General features: G+C 42.5%; 2 protein-coding genes across 4 annotated transcripts in view; one reads left to right on the top strand and one right to left on the bottom strand.

Annotated features, from left to right (window-relative positions):
• LOC118417833 (mucin-like protein) overlaps nt 1-24,307 on the bottom strand; it is a 36,610-nt gene that overhangs the window by 12,064 nt on the left and 239 nt on the right. The window contains exons 2-17 of one of the 2 annotated variants that reach the window (XM_035823582.1): nt 19,613-20,411; nt 15,879-15,929; nt 14,373-15,074; nt 13,971-14,114; nt 13,213-13,356; nt 12,774-12,919; nt 12,436-12,572; nt 12,090-12,229; nt 11,693-11,820; nt 11,293-11,386; nt 10,817-10,904; nt 10,554-10,660; nt 10,098-10,266; nt 9,376-9,580; nt 8,852-8,972; nt 8,331-8,471 (exon numbers count right to left, since the gene is read on the bottom strand). In XM_035823582.1, the coding sequence (XP_035679475.1) occupies nt 8,331-8,471; nt 8,852-8,972; nt 9,376-9,580; nt 10,098-10,266; nt 10,554-10,660; nt 10,817-10,904; nt 11,293-11,386; nt 11,693-11,820; nt 12,090-12,229; nt 12,436-12,572; nt 12,774-12,919; nt 13,213-13,356; nt 13,971-14,114; nt 14,373-15,074; nt 15,879-15,929; nt 19,613-20,243 (3,148 nt within the window). In that variant the 5' untranslated portion in view covers nt 20,244-20,411. Of the gene's footprint in view, nt 1-8,330; nt 8,472-8,851; nt 8,973-9,375; nt 9,581-10,097; nt 10,267-10,553; nt 10,661-10,816; nt 10,905-11,292; nt 11,387-11,692; nt 11,821-12,089; nt 12,230-12,435; nt 12,573-12,773; nt 12,920-13,212; nt 13,357-13,970; nt 14,115-14,372; nt 15,075-15,878; nt 15,930-19,612; nt 20,555-24,307 lie in introns of those variants that run through there. The other variant, XM_035823581.1, reaches the window with a different exon arrangement.
• Nucleotides 643-5,191, top strand: LOC118417834 (gastrula zinc finger protein XlCGF57.1-like). Of its 2 annotated transcripts, none has more exons than XM_035823583.1 (3): nt 643-730; nt 2,215-2,285; nt 2,791-5,191. In XM_035823583.1, exon 3 carries the CDS (start codon nt 2,791-2,793, stop codon nt 4,372-4,374), a length of 1,584 nt encoding a protein of 527 aa, XP_035679476.1. In that variant the 5' UTR covers nt 643-730; nt 2,215-2,285; the 3' UTR covers nt 4,375-5,191. The 2 variants fall into 2 exon arrangements, with proteins under 2 accessions (XP_035679476.1, XP_035679477.1); XM_035823584.1 differs by lacking the exon at nt 643-730 and adding an exon at nt 1,654-1,715.

Genomic DNA, 24,307 nt, shown 5'->3' with positions numbered 1-24,307 from the left:
ATTACTTGATTTGTAGATCTTTTCCGTTCAGCGCCACAAAAAGTCCTTGTCCTCATACCGGAAGACGAGTACTCATGTGTTTGTTTTTGTCCACTTGCAATTAGCCCCATGGGTAGGAATTTGCAAGAAACGTCCAATATTCTTGTTTCTTGCAGTTCACACGTTGACACTTGAAGATGTCCCCGGGTCCTTGTCCGTGTGATTATGGATCAAACAAATACTTCAACTACCTGCAATTTTATACTATTAGTGAAACGTTTGGGGTAACCAATCAGGGAATACCAAGTATGCTAGTCATGCTCCGCCCATATGGTCTAGACAGTCATTACCTAATTACCTCATATGTCAAAGGTCATGGCCGTTACATTAGTCGCCTACGCTGTAACAACTAATAGATGTATCTGCTCAGTATGTGATAACCGTGTCTTTGATCTCAGCAGCCTTGTCTCTGTGTCTTGTTAGCACCTTGTAAAAAAGGTACAATGACTAATCCGTATTCGGCTGCCAAGCCTGATATACAAGACAAAGGCGTCGGCTCCGAGACAAGACTTCGTACCTATGTGCTAAAAGCGCCAGATTTGGTTTACGAATTACGAAAGAATAAGCCTTCAGCCTGATCAGTTCAAATGTAGAACACGCGTGTATAACATGCTGTAGTCTTGCTGTACGTGGTCGGCTGAAGTCTGCTCGGTGTAGGTCTGGACGGAGAACCCGATTCCGAAACTTCAGAGTAAGTGAAATGTGTAATACTGTGTTGTCCTGTATGTTTTTATTTTATGTTCTATTGTAAACCGTTCGTAGCTCCTTCTGAGATTTACAGCTAGTCTCTACCAGACTCCGGATCGCTGTAAAATCGTAGAAATGGAACAAATAGAGAGGAATATAACCGGCCAGGGAACAGCTCGCGATCGCTGTTCCCTGGCCGGTTATATTCCTCTGGTCGGCTTTATTATTAATACTCCTCTATTTGTTCCATTTCTAAGATTTTTCCAGCGATTCGGAGTCTGGTAGAGACTAACTTACAGCGGGGTTGGCTGTTACTAGGATTTTTAAAAATGGGGGTGGGGAGGCTGGCTCGAAGGAGGGGTGAAACTCCTACGGTGGGAAGGTCGGTCGAAAAAAAATTATGAAAGGAAAAGGTCACGATTTTTCCCACCAACCTCTGATTGGAGAGTACGAAACTCCCTTCTACGGCAGCCCTTCCTTCCACGTCAAACTTACATCCCTTTCCTGGCATAATTTTAAAAAGAAACCCCCAAGCTGCGAAGGAGGCCACACCGCAATGATTTATTCGGCCGTATGGAGAAAAATACAGCCAGACTCTGAGAACGGGAACGGATTTCTTCACTCTCAAAGGATCTTCAATCAGATGTTAGGCCCCGGCTTGTTTTGTAAATCTTTTACTCAGTTTTAGGCGTTTGATGGGTGTTGTGATTTTGCCAGTTTCTCTGAGTGCATATTAGCACACGAATTCTAGATAAAAGAACTCCATGAAAAACGGATAAAGCATAAAAACGTCTATAAAGATGTCTTAGACCAAGGAGGTTAAAAAAAAGAGCTTGCTTAGGCCAAAAGAGGCCGCTATCTAACCTCTACTTGAAGATTGAAGAGTAGCGGTGTTACTTTACTCTGGGAACGAGTACTTAGTCTGTCCTGGGAACGAGTCGTGATTGGGTAGTGTAACCGACGTGGGGAGAGTTCACCGCCGATTTGAGGTACAAATTTTACAATTTATTCTCCATTATGTTTGCCTAAGTTTATGAAAAGCAATAGATAAGTTCCTTGGTAGTTTAAATCGTCGCTAAAATAGGACAGGGGGGGGGGGGTGTAAACCGTGTGATGCTAGAGATCTAGCGACGTGTGTGACTGAGAGAAATTATACATTTTGGCAACTTAACGTTACAAAAACAACTCATATTTTCGCAAAATTTATCTGTATTTTGTGTCCACCAGAGTTTGATCATCTACGTATAACGTCCTCCAGATATCCCCTGATATACATGTATATGGATAATCCAGTGATGCACATTTGCTCCACAAAATTTGTCATTATGTCGTGATTATCTCTGTTTGTACGATGTTTTCTGCTTATAGTGTTTGTAGGGCATGCTTGATGTTTTGCCAACACCTCTTGAAACCGACATCCGTGAAACGTTTACAGTTGATCTGTGACATGCCTTAGGTAATTGAGGGCATTATAATTATTTGTTTCAGAAGGTGCCGTTCTAAAGGACCCGAGCTGTGAGAGTTCTGCACAGCTGTTTGTTACTTTGAATTTGACAAAGGTATGTATTGGGTTTTCGGAAAACCCGGTCTGGTCCAAACCGCGGAAAAACAGGTCCGACCTGTTCTGTGTGTAGCTACGCTCCCTGGCAGGAAATAATAGAACTGCAATTGGTACGGTGTGCTCCCGTATATCACAACATAGAGCGCACTGATGGGATGTATGCGTTACCTTTACGTCAGATGCAGACAGATTGGCACAAAAGCTTTAGGCAAACCGGCTAATGGCGGAATTAGCCGGTTTTGTACATTCACAGTTGAAACAGTTTGGTAGTAGTAAAAGAATGGAACTGCCCACTATGAATGATATCGATTACAACATTTCAGGTTTTGAAAATCAGCCACTGATATTGTACTGTTTAACTAAATGAAGCTTCGAAGCTCAGTTTCATTGTGTGTATGTCACAGGGAGAAATGATTTTGTTTTATTTTGCGATATCAATCCAACGTAAAAGAAATAGGACAAGTTGTTCAATGATGATTTACACCAATCTTTTTGCATAACAGATGGAAGATCCCAGCTACGGACAACGTGGAACAAAGCCCTACATGTGCGGGCAGTGCGGGTACAGGACAAATTGGAAGTCACAGTTATCTCCGCACATGAGAACCCATACAGGGGAAAAGCCCTACAAGTGTGGCCAGTGTGACTATTCTACAGCATGGAAACAACAGTTGGACCGTCACCATCTTGCTAAACACACAAGTGAGAAGCCTTTCGCATGTGACAAGTGTAAATACAAGACAGCTCACAGGTATTGCCTATCCAGACACATGAAAACTCATACTGGCAAAAAAACCTACAAGTGTGACCAGTGTGACTATTCTAAAGCACAGAAATGCCATCTGGACTCACATCTAGCAAAGCACACTGGTGACAAACCCTACATGTGTGGGGAGTGTGGGTACAGAACTGCTTACAAGGCTGGCTTATTAAAACATATGAGAACACATACAGGAGAGAAACCCTACAAGTGTGACAAGTGCGACTATTCTGCAGCACAAAAATCCAGCTTAAAAACACACCATCTATTGAAACACACTGATAGAAAACCTTACCTATGCGGAGAGTGTGGATACAGGGCAGCTCTAAAGTCTAGCTTATCTGCTCACATTAAAATCCATACGGGAGAGAAACCCTACAAGTGTGACCAGTGTGACTTCTCTGCAGCACTGAAAGGCAACCTGAACCAACATCTGGCAAAACACACAGGAGAGAGACCCTACAAGTGTGACCAGTGTGACTATTCTGCTGCAAAGAAAACCACTTTGCACCGTCACCTTCTGTTAAAGCACACCGGTGAAAAGCCCTACATGTGTGGGGAGTGTGGACACAGGACTGCTCTAAAGTCTAGCTTATCTCTGCACATGAGAACTCATACTGGAGAAAAACCCTATAAGTGTGACCGATGTGACTATTCTGCAGCAGGGAAACCCACTTTGTACAAACACCATCTATCAAAACACACTGGAAAGAAAGCTTACATGTGTGGTGAGTGTGGATACAGGGCAGCTCTACAGTCTAGCCTATTAGTGCACATGAGAACCCATACAGGAGAGAAACCCTACAAGTGTGACCGGTGTGACTATTCTGCAGCACAGAAATCCAGCTTGAACAAACATATAGCAAAACACACAAGAGAAAAACCATACAAGTGTGATCGGTGTGACTATTGTGCAGGACGGAAAGGCACTTTGCACCGGCACTATCTATTGAAGCACACCAGTGAGAAACCTTACATGTGTGGGGAGTGTGGATACAGGACAGCTCTAAAGTCTAGCTTATCTACTCACATTAGAATCCACACGGGAGAGAAACCCTACAAGTGTGACCAATGTGGCTATTCTGCAGCACAGAAATCCAGCCTGAACCTACATCTAGCGAAACACACAGGAGAGAAACCTTACAAGTGTGACCAGTGTGACTATTCTACATCACAAAAATCCAGCTTGAACAAACACCATCTATTAAAACACACTGATAAGAAACCTTACATATGTGGGGAGTGTGGGTACAGGTCAGCTCTAAAGTCTACCTTATCTACTCACATGAAAATCCATATACACAAGAGAGAAACCCTGCAAGGGTGACCAGTGCAACTTTTCTGCAACGTGGAAATCCAGGTTGTACTACCACATAAAGGCAAAACATTCTGGACAAAAAAACTTACCTATGTGGGGAATGAGGATACAGGTACCTGAGAACTCATATACATGTATATGAAATAACGCTACAACAAATGTGACCTGTGAGTGTGACCATTCTGCAGCAAGGAAAACCACCATCGTGCACCAGTGAACTGAGTATGAATAGTGCAGGTTTCCATATGAACCAATATATAGGGACTGACAGAGAAGAAAAACATAAGTATGCTTTATTATTATGACACTTCTGAAAGTATGTCCATTCTTGATAAACATGCCAGTGAGAGCATATTACCTGCTGACAATTTGAGAACTGCAAGGAAGACAAGTTTTACTCCGAGTGTGATTCTATTCTGCAGCAGCATTTTAAAGTCCACACTATATTAATCAGGAACATGACAAGATAGTGGGAAGTCTACTTCATCTTGATGTAGAAGCGTTCTTTCAAGAAAAAAAAAGAAAAAAAAAACATTTGGTAATGATTGACATAATGTAGAATTTGTCAAAGATGATGCATAGACAAATTCTACATAATGTCTATCATTACCAAATGTTCTTTTTATTCTCTAGGTGACTGGTTGGAAAAAGGAAAAGCTTCATGTTGAATGATATCAATATAGCTCTAAGAATCATAGCATGATGTATTTTACAAGTTAGATGTACAGACGTTTTCTTGCAAAACATTTTTCGAATTTTTTTTCTAGATGGTTTGACTTAAAGTTTGTTCTTATTTGCACCCCTTGTTTGTTAACTATCTTTTATGCTTTTTGTCTTTCGCCGCGCTTCCGCGGCGAAAGGCAATCAGACCGATATTAGATTTCTGTCCGTCTGTCCGTCCGTCCGTCCGTCCGGGTCGACCATGCCATACCGTGCTAGCGAGATATTCTACCCTGTAGATTCGACGGTATGTAACGTTATGACATACGTATCGGCCTACCATGAATGTGCTGCTTGGTTTGCGGTCCATGCCATATCGTGCTAGCGAGATATTCTACCCTGCAGATTCGACGGTATGTAACGTTATGACATACGTATCGGCCTACCATGAATGTGCTGCTTGGTTTCTGTATGGCTTATAAGCAGGAATTTGCAGAGACGGATGTGAACGGTGAGGATTTCTTCGTAAGATTGTATACAATTTATAAACTAACATGTTCGCTGTTTGGTTATAATAAAACAGACATTGTAGAGAACAGTTTGACATGTCATTTACTTTGTTTTATGGAAAATCACCGCTACAAAATCTAGAATTGTGTAAGATGCGTGCGCCGCATCTGACATGGTGTGGGAGGGGGGCGTATTCGGAAATTTCTTACTCTAAGAAATTTCAGGCTATTTTCGTGTAACAAACTTCTTTCAGCAAAATAGTAGCCCTCGGATGCGTTGAAAATAGAATTACCCACATTTAATTTATAATTTCGAAAGGGAAGATTCTGACCGAGCTCGACGGAGTGAGTCTGACGCGTGACGTCACGACTCCGTCAAGTAAAAGCATAATTGCGTTACTAAAAGAAACGAAACGTTCCATTAAACATACCACGGACCTGTTTTAGTTTAAAATATCTACCTTTCACATGATCTTGCCATTAAAAAAAACATTTCCATTACTGTATATGCCATGTTAATATTTTATGTTCAGTTGTTTATGGTGACAATACTTTGTTTGTTCTTGCAGAAATTCAGGACACATCTACTGATAAATTTGATTACTACAGTGCACTTTCATAAAACCCTGTTGTACTGTAACAGAGCCGTTCTTAACAGCGAAACAATCCGAATAAAGTTAACATCATTCATGCAGTTGTGTTATTATACAGTTCAAGTAAAATATACTCTGTGAGAACCACTACCTTACTAAACAGTTATATAACCTAGCACTTGACCAAACTGTGCCAGAGCTGCCAACGTTGCAGACTTGGCACCCACGCTTGACCAAACTATGCCAAACAATTTTACCTACACAATATAAGTAAGCGAAAGACTAGCTTTTTTCAGAAGCTCTTGTTTAGAGTTATACAGTCATTATAACTCCACCAACTCACAAGTTAGCTGTTCAGACTTCTAGTTTATACCTGACGTTTTTTGTTAACTGTTATTTCTTAAAATCATTCCTAGAATTATCATTTGCTGGTCGACCTTTTATGTTAAAACCAGCTTTTTTGTAATTTTTGTTTCTTTATGAGAATCATTAGAACTTGATGGTGAATATTATAACTTAGATGGGCATACTTTTTATTGTTTAAACCCGGTATTTTGTATCAACATTTTGTTTTGTTTCTTAGAACCATTAGAGCATACAAGTCCTATTAGATGGTCAGGATTTTTGTAGTACTAGTTCATATTTGACTTTTGTTGGTAGCTAGTGATGAGTACTAGTATTATAAGTCAGATTGTCAGATAATTTCTTGTTTAAACCTGGTGTTTTTGTCAACTACACGTATTTTGTTTCGTAGACTCATTAGGGCATAGCTGGTGATGAATACTAAAAGTTTGATATTCAGACTTTTTCTTATCTATATGTACTAGTAACCTTATTTTTAACCTTTTGTTGGTTTCCTAGAATCCATAATTTAAACTTTAACCAAATTAGATGTTGGAAGTTAAGACCTTTTCTTGTTTCTTTAGATCTTACCTTTAATTAACTAATTTGTTTATTTCTTAGAACGATTAATACTCGACCAGATGAAAAGTTTGATGTTCAGACTTTTTTTGTGAACAACATACCTTTTATTCTTTCATGTAAACTATTATTTCCGTTTGGACTGTATATTGTTATGTCATGTCTTTGCAACATATAGTTCTCCTTTCCAGTAGCACAGAGTACTAAATGTTGTCAAGACAGGCTTAAAACAGTGAAACAATTAATCCCACGACAACGGCTACACTAGTACATCATGAGTTAGCCTGTGTTTACACAATCACTCGCTGGTTGGGGTTAATGACCCCCCCCCCCCCCCCCCGAGAATTCCCTAGAGCGGCGGCAATCGTAAGGCCGGCCGCTAGGGGCGCGATTTTAGCCAGCGGCTACATCGTGAGTGTCCCCAAGGGCCCGGAAATAACTTATCGGTACTCTCCAAGCAGAGGTTGAGTCGCGTAGATATAGTAGTAGTCGGAAAAATTACACCGGCGCTCCTCGTAAGACTCAACCTCTGCTTGGAGAGTAACTTATCGGTACTGAAAAGACGATTCTCTTTACGTCCTTTGTAGTTTGGTGTCTTATATACCATAAATTGTACTTTTCGTTCCCGAAAGTTGCCGGGTGGCCGAAATTTGGAAATTTGGCGTAGGGTGCTGTTTTTTTTTTATTTACCTTGGCCAAGAAGGTTATGTTTTCGGTAGCAAAGTTTGTGTTACGAGTGTGTGTATGTGTGTGTAGATCGATGACCAGCATAACTCTAGAATGCCTGAATGCCTGGATTGTTTTGATATTCGGCATGTAGGTAGGTCTTGATGAGACCTGGAAACGATTAGATTTTGGGGCCTCTAGCGGCTTGTTACGGTACTGCAGCAGAACTTCATGGTATGAAAGATTACCACGGCTTCAGAGAGCTTCATCTGCCCCGAAGGTGTTGTTACACTCTCCTCAACCAGTGCTAGGGGGCCCCAAACACACACCACGTCTTGCTTACATCACAAGCTATCTGCCACCAAAAAAATCAAGACCATAGCATGTCCAGGTCAAAATATACACACACAAAACGGAAGTTCTGCTGCAGGACCACATTTACTAGATACAAAATCGACCTAGAACTTTATCTTCTCCCATACCAAATATCATCGAAATCCAGAAGTTCTTGAGTTATCATGTTAGGCTGACCAGAAAAATCCGAAAACACAAACACAAAGACACCCGAAACAATGTCTCAATTTTTCATAGAGATAATGATTCCTAGAAGCCTTACCTGGTGCCTTGTTAGTCCTGGCCTGCACCTGTGCTGTGTAGTTTCCGTCGTCCACGTGGAACAGAAGGTACTCTCCCAGCCCGTTGAATGTGTAGCCTTTCCCGTCCAGTGTGATGATGTGTGGGTCACCCCAGAACCATCCTAGGTGATGGGAGTACAACAATGAAGTCTTACTTTAAAATTTTACCATGTCTAAACACTGGTAATCTTAGAATTGAAAGGGTCTTGTTTTAACTTTAAGATTTCTACCATGTCTCAACTGGTAATCTTAGAATTGGAAAGGCACCGGAATTTTTGTAAAAATTTGAATAACTTCCAATTGGATTGTGTGTGATTCTAAACGATATTTTATGAACAGGGAGGAGGGGCACAGTCACGTTTGAAGCTATGTTGTCCTTGCTACAACAACACCATGCCCCATGGAATAGAAGAGTTCATTAGGTTATGACAGAGGAAACTACAAGCAGCCAAAAAGTCTGTGTTGATATTACTCTATTGGTAAGTATGAATATTTTGTTTACTTCTCCATGGCGGCCTGTACCCCCAGCAGCGGTTGGTCGGCCGTCTGTACCGGAAGAGGTGGCAGTAAGAGTAGGACTCCTGACAGCACTTCCGCTGGGCAACCAGGTCATCGTTCCAATTCTGTGTGCAGAAATATGTTCATGGCAGTTTTGTAATGTTGTTCTTGTTTCTATGGCTGGTGTACACTCAGGTACAAATTATTCAGAACAGTACAATTTTGTCGGGCAGTTCTGAAAGACGCCATAATAAGTGCAACCGACTTCGTGACTTATAAAACAAAACAATCAATAGCAACATTTCTTGTTGATTGGAAATCCATTGGGATTTTCCCGCGCAGGTTCGAATCCTGACGACAACGCCACTGTTAGGTTCGCAATCAAGTTCACAAGACACATGATCTAAATTTTAGATATAGTCCATTCTATTCTTCTTCTCTCGTCACACTACCCCAACAGGCAAACTCCCTCCAGAAGTGTCCCATCTTACCCTTGCCCATTCCACATACTCAACACACAACACTCACCACGATGACGTGTCCGGCGTTGCTGCCGTACCTGATGAGGAAACCTCCGGTACGGAACCAGGAGAAGTAGTACTGCCAGCCGGACCACCAGCTGTAGAACCAGCGGCGGATGTAGTACCAGCGGTACTGCGTGTAGCAGCACTTCTGCCGCAGGCCGAACCGGTTCGAGAGGGTTTGCCAGCAATCGTTCCCAATGTAGAAGTATCTGTAGCATGAAGTACATAACTAAGGATCAAAAGACAAGGCTTAGGTCCCAATAGGAAAAAGGGGCCCAGTGGGACACCTTGAGGCTCACGGGGTATTTTCGTGCCTGGCACTGGGTTGAATTTCAGTCAGACTTAAAATGAACCCGGGACCCGGTAACAAATAGACGCTGTTGCCTACCCATGGGGGAACGCTGAGGGGTACCCCCGGTATCTAACAGTCCACAGTGACAAATTTGTGGCTTTGGAGCCCGGTCGGGGCTACATTCCTAACGGGCACCTAAGCCTAAGCAAGGAGGTTAAAAATGTGATTTTTAACCTCCTTGGCCTAAGCAAGAAAAAACAGAGTTTCATGATACCTTCATAAGATAATAGCAGACAAATATAAAATCACAAACTACTAAAGAGTAAAACTATTTGGATCATGGAGGATGATGGTACATTTCAAATATAGAGGCGGTAAATGGGCTCTGAAAAAAATTCTGTTTGCTGATCTTTGGTTGTTGTAACGATCCCCACCTGTCATCCCACCACGCCTGCTGCCGGCTGCACGGACACGGAGTCAGGCGGGAGTACCCCCAGTGGTACCAGGCCGGGGTTGTGCTGTGGTACCAGCGGCGGCAGTAGATTGTCGGCGGGATGGAACCATCGGAGTCCTCCAAACGGTAGATAGACACGCCTGTCTCACCTGAAAATGACGCGAAGATCACAATCTAACACATGTGGAATTGAACCTTTAAAACCAATTGGCAGTGTCTCCAGCAGCCTTCTTTATGTAAAAATGCCCCAGAAATTACTTCTGGCTTTACTGACACGTGACCTATGAGTCAGACGTGTCAGAAATCCTATTGGATGGATGGGGTACCGGTTAGTATAGTCCTGTTTTTGTAACGACATTTGCATAAAGAAATTGGGTCAAACATAGAAAATGTAGAAGGTATAACTTCAGTTCAAAATGTATTCTTTTACACTTACCTGTGTTACCAGGAACCTCATCAATACTCCGCATGTTCAGTGTGCCGGATTTGGGTACGTTGTAGAAATGTTCTCGGTAGCCCCACGACCAGTAATAGTAGTAGTAGCTGTTGGGTTGATAATGAAGCTTGCCGTTACTATAATTCATTTTGTTAAGTAAAATGTGTATTTCACCAGCGTTCCAAAAGAAAACTTTGCAAGGAACAAAGAAGACTAACTGGGCAGAATAAAATACGTATTCATCGTAAGCTTCCCTGACTCACTTGTAGAAGTACGAGTCCCCAGCCCCGTACCCGGCTACAGGAAGGCCCCTCAGATTGGCGTAATAACGGTAGTAGTGCCACTGCACATCTAGGATGTAAAGAGAAGTTACCAAGCAACCGGTCGACCGACCAACAGACAGACAGACAGACAGCTCATACAGCCAAAAAGTAATTTCAAATTTTCAACATTCTTGACAATAATCTAGAAAGCTTATACATGTATAATACTGTGTGATAACAGTTACAGTCTACCTCCAATTTGAAGGAACTTCTAGAATTTACCAAAAGGTTAGGGGAATCATGGCGCATTCTGTTTTGGAGCCCTCTAGCAATAGTTGCCGGTGTTGCATAGGAACAATCTAGACAGTTTTTCCCGACACCGCCAACATCTGCGTATAAGAAACCTACAGATGAAGTGTACTTTATATCGCTACTATATTGATAGAAACGTTATCAAAGTACATGTATGTACTTACCAGGATAGACCCATTTGATGCCGTTCTTGGGGTAAACAAACTTCGCAAACGAGTAGATGCCGTCAGTGATGAGGATGGCTTGGAAGGAGTTCACCTAAAACACATCATTTTAGATAATCATTGCATTTCGTATCTCAACACAACGTATTGAATATCTATGATAGAACTAAATAAAAGTGCCTGATGGCCTAAGCGTTTCCGGTGGCAACTTTGCAGATGATCCTACAGAAAAACATCTTCCAAACTATCTGGAAGAAAAATTAGTTTCTGAACATCACTACAATCCAGTTTGATTTTGGAAACTAGATTAGGACTAATATAGGCTGAAGCCAGAGTATAGTGAGGACATTATGTATATGCCATTTCGTATTCCACATACTTGACGTTTCGGTCAACCCACCTCGAGTTCCGTGAGATCTCTGTTACAGTAGTAGTAACTGTACCACCATCTGGTGTAGTACGACCGACACCCAACATAGGGAGGCAGACGGATCCACGTCACAACCAGGACCCAGTTAGCCTGGAAGTCTGCTCAAGGTTACAGGGAAAATACAGAATGTCATAGACGCTCAACAAATGCTGGACAGCATAGAGGTTTTGCTACAAGAAACACTGAGGGCTCATTACTCCAACAAGCGGTGAGGAACGCCGAAGGAACTCTAAGGCTTCACGGAAGAAACGTCAATGTTTTGCTCAAAAGAATTTTGAGATTTCTCCGAAGTATCGTATACATAGGACGTTATGAAAGACAATGTAGACGCTTTACTAGTTCTAAGGATGATTGTTGATATTCTTACCCGAAGGAACGTTGGTATTTGGAGTGTTCCGGGCATCTTCACTGGCACGGGACAAGATGGTAGATGTGTCGTTCTTACCATCACCTTCTTTGTACACCTGGTAGTAGATGTGGGACTTCAGCGTCTCCTCTTCAAAACGACTGAAACGGACATAAAATGAGATGTTAAGATTGTTTGATAAGAGCAACGATGAATTGAACCGATTTGAACGTGGTCAAGGAAACAGGCTGCAAACATGGACCGCGAACCAAAAGTGCAAAAAATCATCCCGGGCCCTAACCTACCCGGCCGGGCCCCTTTGTGGAAATGTGCCGTTAGCTTTAAACGAATTTGTCCAATTCCTTACCTGAAGGAAGAAGGGTCCGAGTATGCCCAGAAGGCTGCGATCATGGACCGGTAACGCATGTACCAGGCGGAACCAAACTTGGTCGGCCAGCTGTTCCTGTAGCTCCGGTCGAACTGGATCACGCCGTTGTCGCAGATCTTAAAGACAGATTGACAGATAGTTTTGTGTCAAATCGCGTTTAAGGTACGGTGACGAAACCTTGACCAGGCCGGTGATGACGTATGAAATGATGGGACAGGATGGGACAGACTTATTCCTACAACTAAAAAGTACGGAAAGGAAAAATTCCATGAACAAAATCTTTGGTATGTCGTGTGTATGAGTATACTAGTACTCACGTAAAGCCGATGGTGCCTTCGGTTGAAGAAAGGGAAGCCTTCTGGCGAGATGTACTGGTAAACGCAGCGGGACCAGTACCAGGTCCTGTCCACGTACTCAAAGTCTCTTTGCGATGGGCCAAATGGATACAGGCTGTCGTCCACAACTGTAGGATAATCATAACGTATATTCAGTGTAAACGTCGTAAACTTTACCACTACTGATATTTTGTCTGTTATTCTACATCATTTTGTTTACAGTAATAAAACGTCATGATGGTTTGAGAAGCCTACATGCGAGAGGACCCACAAATGATCAACCTCTTTACTTCTACCAACCTCAACCAGTCCCATTTGGTACTACAAAATGTACTTCATTAGATCTATTATATTTGCAAGATTTCATTAGGTATGAACATTTGAGAAATGAGGTGCTTATGAGTCAACGTTTGAACCATACCAATGCACCCTGTTCCGTCGATCCTCCCATCCCCGTCATGCCCCTCGTCACACTGACAGGTCGCCCCCGTTTGGGGTGCGGGATTGTCCACACAGGTGGCGTAGAACGCGCAGAAACTGGCGCTGTTTTTGCATCCGTCGATATCTATGGAAAACAAAATTGCAAATAGAGGACATTAGATCTATACAAAAGAAAGTTACCTAATGCATCAATTTGCAGACAGGCCACGCAACAATGTTTCTCTGTCCAACTTTCTATAACTAGCATATTGTGGTCTCCAAAAGAGTGTATATATCCTTGCATTCATCCCTATCATTATAGTAAACGGATCCCTATTTGCAATATGGCAATCTGTCTATTAGATTATCAATCAATGAGGGTCAATCTGTCTATGAGATTATCACACAATGATACAATCAAACAGTTTTACACCATTCTCCTACGCAGAGAATCCAACGGCGCTAGCCAACCGCCTATTGTCTGCTATCTCAACCGTCACCATCAGTTTATGTGGGCGTCGTCACAAATCAGCTGTAAGCCAATCAGAGAATAGGCCTTTCCGTTTTCAAAAGGAATCTCGCAAAGGCCGCTCATCAATATGTATAAGCAGGGCGGTTAGGAACTGATCGTGACGGTTGAGATAGCAGAGTACAGAAAGTGGCGGTTTTGCTAGCGCCGTTGGATGTCTCTGCGTGTGAGGATGTTTCAGACCAGCTGTAACGATCTGCATTGCGCATGTACAAGTTGTGAAAGCTGACCTCTGCACCCTGTCCCGTCCCTTCTCCCGTCACCCTCCAGTCCAGGCCCGCATGCGCAGTTGGCGTCGGTGATTCCGGGACCGGAAATGTCTGTACACGTGGCGTTCTGTACACAGGGGTTGTACGTCTCGCTGCACCCATCCACTATGTAAGGGGACGCGTTAAAAGGGTTAGTCGCAATTATCATTAATGTTAACGTACCTGTACAATGATATTTGGGATCGTCTTTTTTTACATAGTCATTTACGAGAAAATGCATTGCAATTGTATGTGTCATATTTATAAGAATAGATTAATATGTGTATTCATTATCACTGTGTATAGAAAATGCAAAATCACAAAACAGATCCGATATATATGTATTCGAAAGGGATCCTATATATTCACAGGTTTATACGTTACCTTCTGGTGGGGTAGTTGAGACCGTTGTGGTTACTGTCGTTGTCTCCTCACAGACACATTCGTCCGAGTCGGTTGTGGGGTATCCATGTGCATCTGTTGGGTATGCATGTGCGTTTGTTGTTGGGTATGCATGTGCGTCCGTTGTTGGGTATGCATGTGCGTCTGTTGTTTGGTACGCCTGTGCACCTGTTGTTTCGTATGACTGTGCATCTGTTGTTTCGTATGCCTGTGCACCTGTTGTTTGGTACGCCTGTGCACCTGTTGTTCCGTATGCCTGTGCACCTGTTGTTTCGTATGACTGTGCATCTGTTGTTTCGTATTCCTGTGTATCCGTTTGGTATGCCTGTGTATCCGTTTGGTAAGCCTGTGTATCCGTTTGGTATGCCTGTGTATCCGTTTGGTATGCCTGTGTATCCGTTTGGTATGCCTGTGTATCCGTTTGGTATGCCTGTGTATCCGTTTGGTATGCCTGTGTATCCGTTTGGTATGCCTGTGTATCCGTTTGGTATGCCTGTGTATCCGTTTCGTATTCCTGTGTATCCGTTTGGTATGCCTGTGTATCCGTTTGGTAAGCCTGTGTATCCGTTTGGTATGCCTGTGTATCCGTTTGGTATGCCTGTGTATCCGTTTGGTAAGCCTGTGTATCCGTTTGGTATGCCTGTGTATCTGTTTGGTATGCCTGTGCAACTGTAGTGTATTGAACTGTACGTCGATAGGGAATCCACCGGGTTTCCAAAAACGGGTGTGATAAAAAAAGAAAAAAAGACTTATTAAGGGTAATGTAAACACTACCAGTATGTTAAAAACTTCAAACAAGCAGGTACGTGTTGATATTCACACTCACGACAAGCATTTTTTTTTCTCTGTGACCAGTGTTCCATTGTTGCTCAGTTTGTCGGCTTTACAAGTCACATAGATCGCATGTAGTATTCATTTTTCAGGCGACTCGACCTGGGGTCACACCTGCGTATATATTTAAGTCCGCATGAGGCACGCGTGGGAGTGTTTGCCTTCACCAGGCTCCACAGGTCGTTGTAAAAATAATAGAAATTGGACAAACGTTAACAGGTAACATGCCAGACGAGTTAGCTGGGTCGCTAACCATACTTCTCGGTCAGGTAACTAATCTGGCATGTTATGTATCTATATTTGTCCAATTTTTACTATTTCTCCCGCGACCTGTGGAGCCTGGTAGAGACTAGGAGCTTCATACGCACCTCAAACGGACTCGAATATATACGCATGTGTGACCCCACCTTAAGATACTTTATTTTCCATGCGTACACCTAATGCACAAACTATATAGTAACGTTATGTATATAATCATATTCTTTAAAAAATTAAAGTATTCATATCTTTAAAAGCGTCATAGTCATAATGTTATGAATTACCGTGAACGCTTGTATCTTCGGAATTAATAGACTGCTTCATTTCTCAACTTGCTTTCTTTCAAACACGTTCTGCCTCTTACGATCACAAAAGTACAATTTCTGTACTGTACGATACCTTGTCTCTTTTTGCGACGCTTGCCAGTGGCACCAGACGGACAGACACAAGCTGTAAATATAAATCTATCATGTATGAGGGAAAACAAACCTCTTCAGTCTACAGAAAAGTGAATGTTTTTAAGTCGTACTACTAGATAAGTATGTCTATCAGAAGTCCGTGTAGTTAACTATCTATCTATATATGATCTGTACAATCTTCTTAGGACACACTGACTCAACTTAATGGATAACATCCTCTGGAGATCACAAGACTAATGCGCGAGGGCGAAGAAATAAAATTCCAGCAAAAAAGCATTGGGTCACATGTGGCCATTTTTTAGCCTAGGTACCATCCGGATTTTAGTTCGCTGCTATTATATGTTCGCTTCTGCTACCCGTCTGGGGACCTGCACATTAAAACCTTTTGGTGGTAATGTCAGTGAGCGCTCATTCGAAGATAACAGGACCGCAGGCGGACAGAGGGCGTTTCGGGGGTTGGAACACCTGTTCGAACAAGCCCTTGAACCTCAATTCGCTCATGTGCGCCCTCGTCCAGATTTTGAACGATTCCAGACGTTAATGTGGTCAGGGTTCCCAGACGAAACAGCAGAGAAGAGATTGTACAATAGTGTTTGATAAATGTCAGAGCGAGAAGCGACTGTATATAGATAGCTATAGCGTATAATAAACGCCGCAGCGAACTACTTTTCGGATGGTACCAAGGCTACATTTTTTAGAACAGGATCTAGGAGAAGATCCTCCATATGTCCTCCATAAAATTAGGTCAGTGTGGCTTATGCCAGTGTATCACACCTAGCGTTGATACCCGAAAAAGTCCTAGCTGTTACGAATGATGAATCAATGAACGTGTTTGCACCGAATTCTTTCATCGTTTTGAAAACGAAGAAACTGTTTTGCGTTTTCTCCAGCTGCTATTTATGGCACATCATCAGTGAACCAAACAGGTAGTGAGAACTTACTCCGTGCACGTCTTAACTGTCTACATGACAGCCAATACTGTCAACATAAAGTGATCATGTTTCCTGCGCGCCTGGCCACCGGTTGCGCAAAGGACTTTCATTTTCGTGTCGTCGTTTCTAGACCTTTGTGTGTGACTTTATAAAACGTTTGCGGTGCCAATGACGTTGAACTTTTGAAAATTCTGACTAAAAAGAGAAAAGCTTTTAATTTCGTTTAAAAACTCAGTGTCAAAGTGAAAATAAACATGGGTACGCTTCTGAGACAATAAATAGAATAATTAGGTTAAGTCAAGGTACACGCCAATCATTACGGTAATGCTAACAAGCAAATTCGAAGCATTTAGCAATGTAGTTACAACGTAATGAATTATATCCGACATGCCCTTAATGTAGGTTTTGTGGTTTAAGTGGGGAGCTTGTAATCTCCACCAGACTCCGCTCTGGTCGAATAGAAATATGGGACTTCGGCCAAGTTAGGAATAAAAGCCTAGTAGGAGATACGTAGGAGTGAACTGATGTTGTGTATTGAGAAGGCTTGGAAACTGCCCAACAACGTGAGAAAAACACCCTGTCTTGGTCGCTAGCTTATGTGAGAATCCGAGGGACTGCAATCTACCAACTTGAAGGCATTATACTGTGCTACGGGGACCTCAAACCTCCATGGAATATTTTTTGCTTTTTTGTGGATGGTATGTATGTTTATAGTTGGTAATCCCCCAAAACCATATGCGAATATCGCAAAGGGGACATCAACTATAGTTGCGAAAATCGCAGACAGTAACCACTCATTTTCCAGGACAGGCAATATGTCATACATATTAGGTAAAACCGCAACTGTATGCTTTGTCATAATATCACATACGAGAAAACCAAGGAACCAACGTGCATCGTAGGACGACTGTGTACAGGCACACCAAACCATATATCAATATCGCAAACGGGAACAAAATATAGGTGCGAAAACCACAGACAGTAACCACTCATTTTCCAAGACAGGCATAATGTTCTACATACTGGGTAAAATCGCAACTGTATGCTTTGTCATAATATGACATATGACAAATACACTAATGCAATACAAGAAATACAATACAGGATACAAACACATCATCAACACAACCAAAAGGACATGAAATATCCGACAACCAATACCTAGCTTTAGGATACGGGGACAAGTTGATGCCAAATATATAATAATGCAAGTACTTACCAACACAACATCAGCATAAGCCACGCGGAGCACAAAATCTAACAGCGCAAACGAAGTATAACACACCAGGTCCCCAAAGGCACAAGTGGCTAAATACAAAGTTATTTATCATATTCAAATTGTCCAGCATCGGGAAACAGTCGCCCAGCATCGGGAAACAGTTGCTTTAACGTTTAAGGAGTTAACTGTTACATTACCTTAACCAGTTGCTATACGCAACAACTGTTCAGATAAGGGATAACCTAACACATCCACATATTAGATATGTAATACATCCAATTACATACTAACGAAACTTCCGCGTTACGCATGGCGCACCACAAAACATCTAACAACACAAACGAAATATAACACACTGTGTCCCCAAACGCACAAGTACATACATGCAATTTAATTAGTTCGCACCCGTTAGGAATAGAGAAAGGAAGATACAAAAAGCTACCTGTTCAAGAAAGAATTTGTAAGCAGTGCACAGCGAATGCAGTGGAAAATGAAACACATTTTATTTGTGAATGCCCCCAATTCGAAGCCGAAAGAAAAAGGCTATTTGATAGAGTGACCGAAATCACACCAACATTTTCATTGTTAAAAACGCCACAAAAGATTCTCTTCCTATTAACATCAAGGGATCAATCTATTATAGAACACATGGGGCATTTCATTTTCAAATGTCTTCAAGAAAGAAGTCAAACCCTGTAATAGTTACGTAGACTTAGTACCCTATGTATCGTATGTATATTCATCCACTTAATATAACGTTATGTATGTTAGAATTTAGTTTATCTACATGTATTCAGACCACATTCATTCATCTCATGTATCTCATGTTTCTTTTCTTGCAATGAGCCCAATGGGCATGAATTTGCAATAAACTTTATTACCACAATCAAAATTGTCGGCCTCCCAAAACAGATGTTCTAGAATGTTGGGCTGGGCAAACAGCGGCACTAATGTGCCAACTGTTACAAATATTCCAAACAGTCCTAAGCAGACATAAATAAAACTATTGGGGGTTCCCCAAACAGCTGTCACCTCACTATCTGCTTGCAGCTAAGCCCATTAACAAACACATAAAGCATGATGCCTGTACCAATATATCTCAAATATAGGGGTGATTTCTGATATTATTACATCGATTATAACGACAGATACGGCTCCCAAAATCTCATCAATTCGAGCTTTCATCACACCCCACCAACACAACAAGTATGAAACCAATCCATCCATCCATTCTTGAGTAATCTTGTACACAGACAGAGACACATAACAGAAAATATAACCTCCATTCCATGACATTTCATGGAGGTAATTATAGTAGACTCTGGTCAGGCAAAAGTTCCCTTACATTTGGCATACCTAGTCTCCAGGCAGATCTACCAGTGGCAAAAGGAGTTTAGCTGGCCAGGGAGTGTTTTGGGCGACGGGGCCTCAGAGCACTCGTTGGCCGGGTAAACTCCTTATGCCGTCGGTAGATCTGCCTGGCATACCAAGGATGGAAAGGTGCAACCTACCAAGGCGGTTTAAGACTCTAATTGGATGTACGTAATGATAAAAAAGACTCACGGGAATCAGTTGTGGTGTAGTCAGCCTGTGTGCTCCACTGCTGTTGACCAGCTTGTGTGTTCCACTCGGTGACCGCAGCATGAGTTGCCGCTCCGGCGGTAACACTAGTATCCCACTGACGGCGTGTACTAGTAGTATCCCACGGACGGCGTGTACTAGCAGTATCCCACGGACGGCGAGTGGTATCCCACTGACGGCGTGTACTAGTAGTACCCCACGGACGGCGTGTGGTGTCCCACTGACGGCGTGTAGTATCCCACTGACGGCGTGTACTAGTAGTAGTATCCCGCGGAGAGCGTGTGGTGTCCCACTGACGGCGTGTACTAGTAGTAGTATCCCGCGGAGAGCGTGTGGTGTCCCACTGACGGCGTGTACTAGTAGTATCCCACGGATGGCGTGTAGTAGTAGTATCCCACGGACGGCGTGTACTAGTAGTATCCCACTGGCGGCGTGTGGTATCCCACTGACGGCGTGTATTAGCCGACTGTGTCGTCCAGCCATAGTTGCTGTCCGTAGTGGCGGGACGACGTGTGGTATAACCCTGTGTCGTCCAGCCATGGACACTTCCAGGCCCCAAGAAAACCAACAACAAAACCACAGCACGCAAAACGGCAGCCCTTTCCACAGACATGTTGGCACGTCAGGAGACAAGTGTGCCCAGGTAAAACTGTTTGCCGTTCTGTGCTTTTCCAGGTAAGGGTTTCGGTCTTAGAGTCGGTCTGTGCTTGAAGTTGAGGTCATCAACACCAACCCCTTGTCAGCTCCACCCCTTTGTTGTCCCAACAGGTGCCCTCCTAGTCTGGAGAATAAGAAAGGTGAAATGTTTACTAAAGGTGAAAAGTCTTTTAAAAAATGAGGTCGAATGATTGAAAAGAGCACGTCTGTTGACAGTCACCAAAAGATTGGAAGATTGCTAACGCTGTAAGCCAGTGTCATTGCACCCGCCTTTACATATAGTGGAACTGTGTTGATGCCATTGACACCCCAACAAGGCTGAGTGCGTCAACCTGGAATGTTGCATAAACAACAGAAGGGATACGGAGAGGGCCCGAAACCATGTTGTCAAGCAGACGAGCTAGCTAGGGGCTACGTGCAAGTTTCATTTCTATACACAGACCTTTCCCGTAGGGGCTGGGGGAACGTGGGGGTGGGGGGTTCTATTCAGTCCCGCCCGTAGACTAGTCTGGGTACCATCCGATTTCTACTAGGGCCCTAAAATGTTAGGACAGCGAGTGCAAGGAGCCCCGGTAGAAATCAAAAGATACCCAGGCTACCCATAGACATCCTTACGTGTTTTATTGTATTGAAATTTGTTTCAATTTTGTGACGAGGAACCTCCTTATATCATAGATCCCATTCTGCTACGAGTCAAGTTGACAGGAAGTTGCTGTACATATCCATCCTGCGCCCTTCTTTTGAAGTTATTTTGAGAGTTATACAGCTCTTGAAGTGTGTCAAAAAGAAACAGTTTTTTTTAAACATGCCGCTTTACATGTGCGCTTTGGTGGATAGTCACTGATATTAAAAATTTGATTTGATACCATTTCCCTTCCTTCATGTATCAATAAGAGTCAACGAATTTTGCAATAGTTAATACTAACACTAATAGTCTATACTGGCTGATGACTGGATTGCCAGAGATGGAGATCCTCTATGGACAGATAGACTGCCCCTATGGACACTAGATATAGGACTGAGTGAGCGAATTAAATACTGGCATAATGTGTGGGCGTTTTCTTCTTACAGGATGCAACCAAGCATCAAATCCTCTGACTGCTAACATCACCAGACTATGTTTGTGCCTCGGAGGTAAAGATCATGCGGATTAACATCGTTCCGGAGGAAGTGACACAGAGGTCATCGGCAGGGGAACAGGTGGATGTTTGCCAACTGGGATGGCTCCACGGTCGGATGGAGGAAAACAAAACACCGTCAGTTCGGTAGGCTTGTCAAAATAGCAAAACAGAACACTGAACTAGACAAACACCAAGGGTACAATTACTAGTATTGAGGAATAGAGAGACCCCCTCCTAGAGCTGTAGAGGGTAGAACCTTCAAGCAGATGTCCGTAGGGGAAAGCTTACATTGTTGTTTCCCAACTGCCCCACTCTTGCTAAATGCTTATGAATTATCATAGTGTAGTGATTCTTGGAGGGTTCTGGCTAACGTCACATTTCTACACCGGGGCCCAGTCGGACTGTTTGTGGAAACGAAAATAGAAATGTATACGTAAAAGTACACACAAATAATGCCCACAGCTATTTTCTTTACGTGTTGTGTAGTTTGGTGTCTTTTATATCATATTTTTCGTTCCCGACAGCTGCCCGGCCGGGCCCCATTTTAGTAATGTGAAGTACACCTTTACTGGATACCAATATCAGACCATAACGTGGGATAAAGGCTTTCTTCCATCACGTTTGGGAATTCATAAAAGTTGACAGAAACATATTGCACAAGTCTGGCTTTTTAATGAAGTTCCACAAATGCATTTTGTTGTGTCGAGGTAAACGAGGAAGCGATATAAAAACTCTTCAAAATGTAGTACAAGACAGCAGGATACGTCTAACATTCTTTCACGCTTTTATCTCTTCGAAACTTGGGAAGACAGGCATACATGAAAGATGAGGAAGGGGACTGACACTCTTGTGTAACTATTGCACTTGAATTCAGCTATCGGAATAATTATTTCAAAATCTAAGATTGCCAAGGTGTGCCTGCTCATTTCTACGTACATTTTGTTGTATCGAGTTAAACGAGGAAGCGATATATAAAACTCTTCAACATGTGAAACAAGATAGGGTACGTCCAACATTCTTTCACGATTTTATCTCTTCAAAACTTGGGAAGGCCGTTGTACATGAAAATTGAGAAAGGGGACTGACACTCTTGTGTAAATATTGCACTTGAATTCAGCTGTCGGAATTCTTTCAAAACCTAAGATTGCCGAGGTGTGCCAGCCCTTCCTACATGACAAAACGTATGAAGAGACAGAAAAGCAAACTTGGCAGACAGTCAACAGTAAGCGGAGGTTGCGGCATGAAAACAACCAGGATAGATTATACACTATACAATCAATCACAGCGGTGTTTACTGGCCTGTCCGTCACTACATGTCTAACCGATAAGGTGACACGTTTGATGAGATAGTAGGGACCAGCAGTTTCAAAGAAGCTATACACCTTTGTACGCGTCTTGATAGTCTAGTATTGTTACAATTCGGGTGCAAAGTAACACGAATGGCATACTTTGTTGTCTAGAGCGAGTTGGTGCCCAGGCAATAGAAAACTACATTCACGGAGCTGAATCAAACATACGATATGAATAGACTATTGAGAAGTCTACAAAACGCTTCAGTGACAACGCTTCGGCAGAAAATAATGGGTCTATTTTACCATCCCAGTTGTTTTGGGTGATTAGTGGGATCGGAATCCTCCTTTTTGTACTACACATGTACTAGAATTCAAATTTGGTTCCAAATTCTTTTACAGTGCGCTGATTTTGGTCTCAGCATTGAAAGCCTCATTGAAAACCAAAGCCTTGTCGTTCCAGCTCGTTTGTAGCGAGAAAAACACGTTTACAACAGCCATTGTTATTTTGAGGATCGTTATTTCCGGGTGGTGGCATTTTGACTTGAGCTTCTTGTAACGTTACCTGTGACCATTACCTTCAATAGATCATGCCGGGGTGTGGTTTTAAGTGTAATTTACCACTTCTTAACAAGAGAACAGATTACCAAGTAAGTTTGAAAAACAAAACGAACTTTTGCGATCGGGTATGTATAAGTTAAAGTTGACAGAAACGTTTTGCGCAGATCTGGTTTTTAAGTTCCACGTCTTCCCATCATATACATGTATTGATTAACAACAAGTATACATAACATCTGCAACCCCATGTTGTTGTATCGAGGTAAACGAGTAAGTGATCTGATGATATATAAAACTCTTCAACATGTAAAACAAGACAGCATGCAGGATACGTCTAACATTCTTTCACGCGTTTATCTCCTTGGAACTTGGGAAGGCAGGTAGACATGAAAGATTAGAAAGGGGCTGGGCACTCTTGTGTAAATATTGCACTTGAATTCAGCTGTCGGGATTCTTTCAAAATCCAAGATGCCCCAGGTGTGCCAGCTCCTTCCTACGTGACAAAACTTATGAAGAAACAGAAAAATAAACTTGGCAGACAGTCAACAGTAAGCAGAGGTTGGGGCACGAAAACACCCTGACCAAATTAGACATTTTACAATCAATCAAAATGGTGAGTTTACTAGCCTGTCCGTCTCCCCATGTCTAACTGATAAGGTAACACGTTTGATGAGATAGTAGTAACCGGCAGTTTGAAAGAAGCTATACACCTTTGTCAGCGGCTTAAATGTCAACTATTGTTACAATTCAGGTGCAAAGTAACACGAATGGCACACTTTGTTGTCTGTGGCGTTTCGGCCTTAGAAACCTAACGTTATATTCAAGGTGGGGTAAATCAAACAATCAAACATACCAAAATGAAGAGATCTCTGCTTCGTACTAATGGCAAGTATACAAAACGCTTCACTGACAACGTTTTGGCAGAAAATAATGTATCCTTGTCATCCATCCATTCTTCTTCGGTAATTAGTTGCACGGTCACAACAGTCAATGTTATTTTGAGCATTGTTATTTTCGGGTGGTGTGTACTTGAATTAGCCGTGACAACTTGA

This window comes from Branchiostoma floridae, chromosome 6 (assembly GCF_000003815.2).
Source record: "Branchiostoma floridae strain S238N-H82 chromosome 6, Bfl_VNyyK, whole genome shotgun sequence".
In the NCBI taxonomy this organism is placed as follows: Eukaryota; Metazoa; Chordata; class Leptocardii; order Amphioxiformes; family Branchiostomatidae; genus Branchiostoma; species Branchiostoma floridae.
The sequence above is the reverse complement of the archived record's forward strand: the minus strand, read 5'-3'. Positions and strand labels throughout refer to the sequence as shown.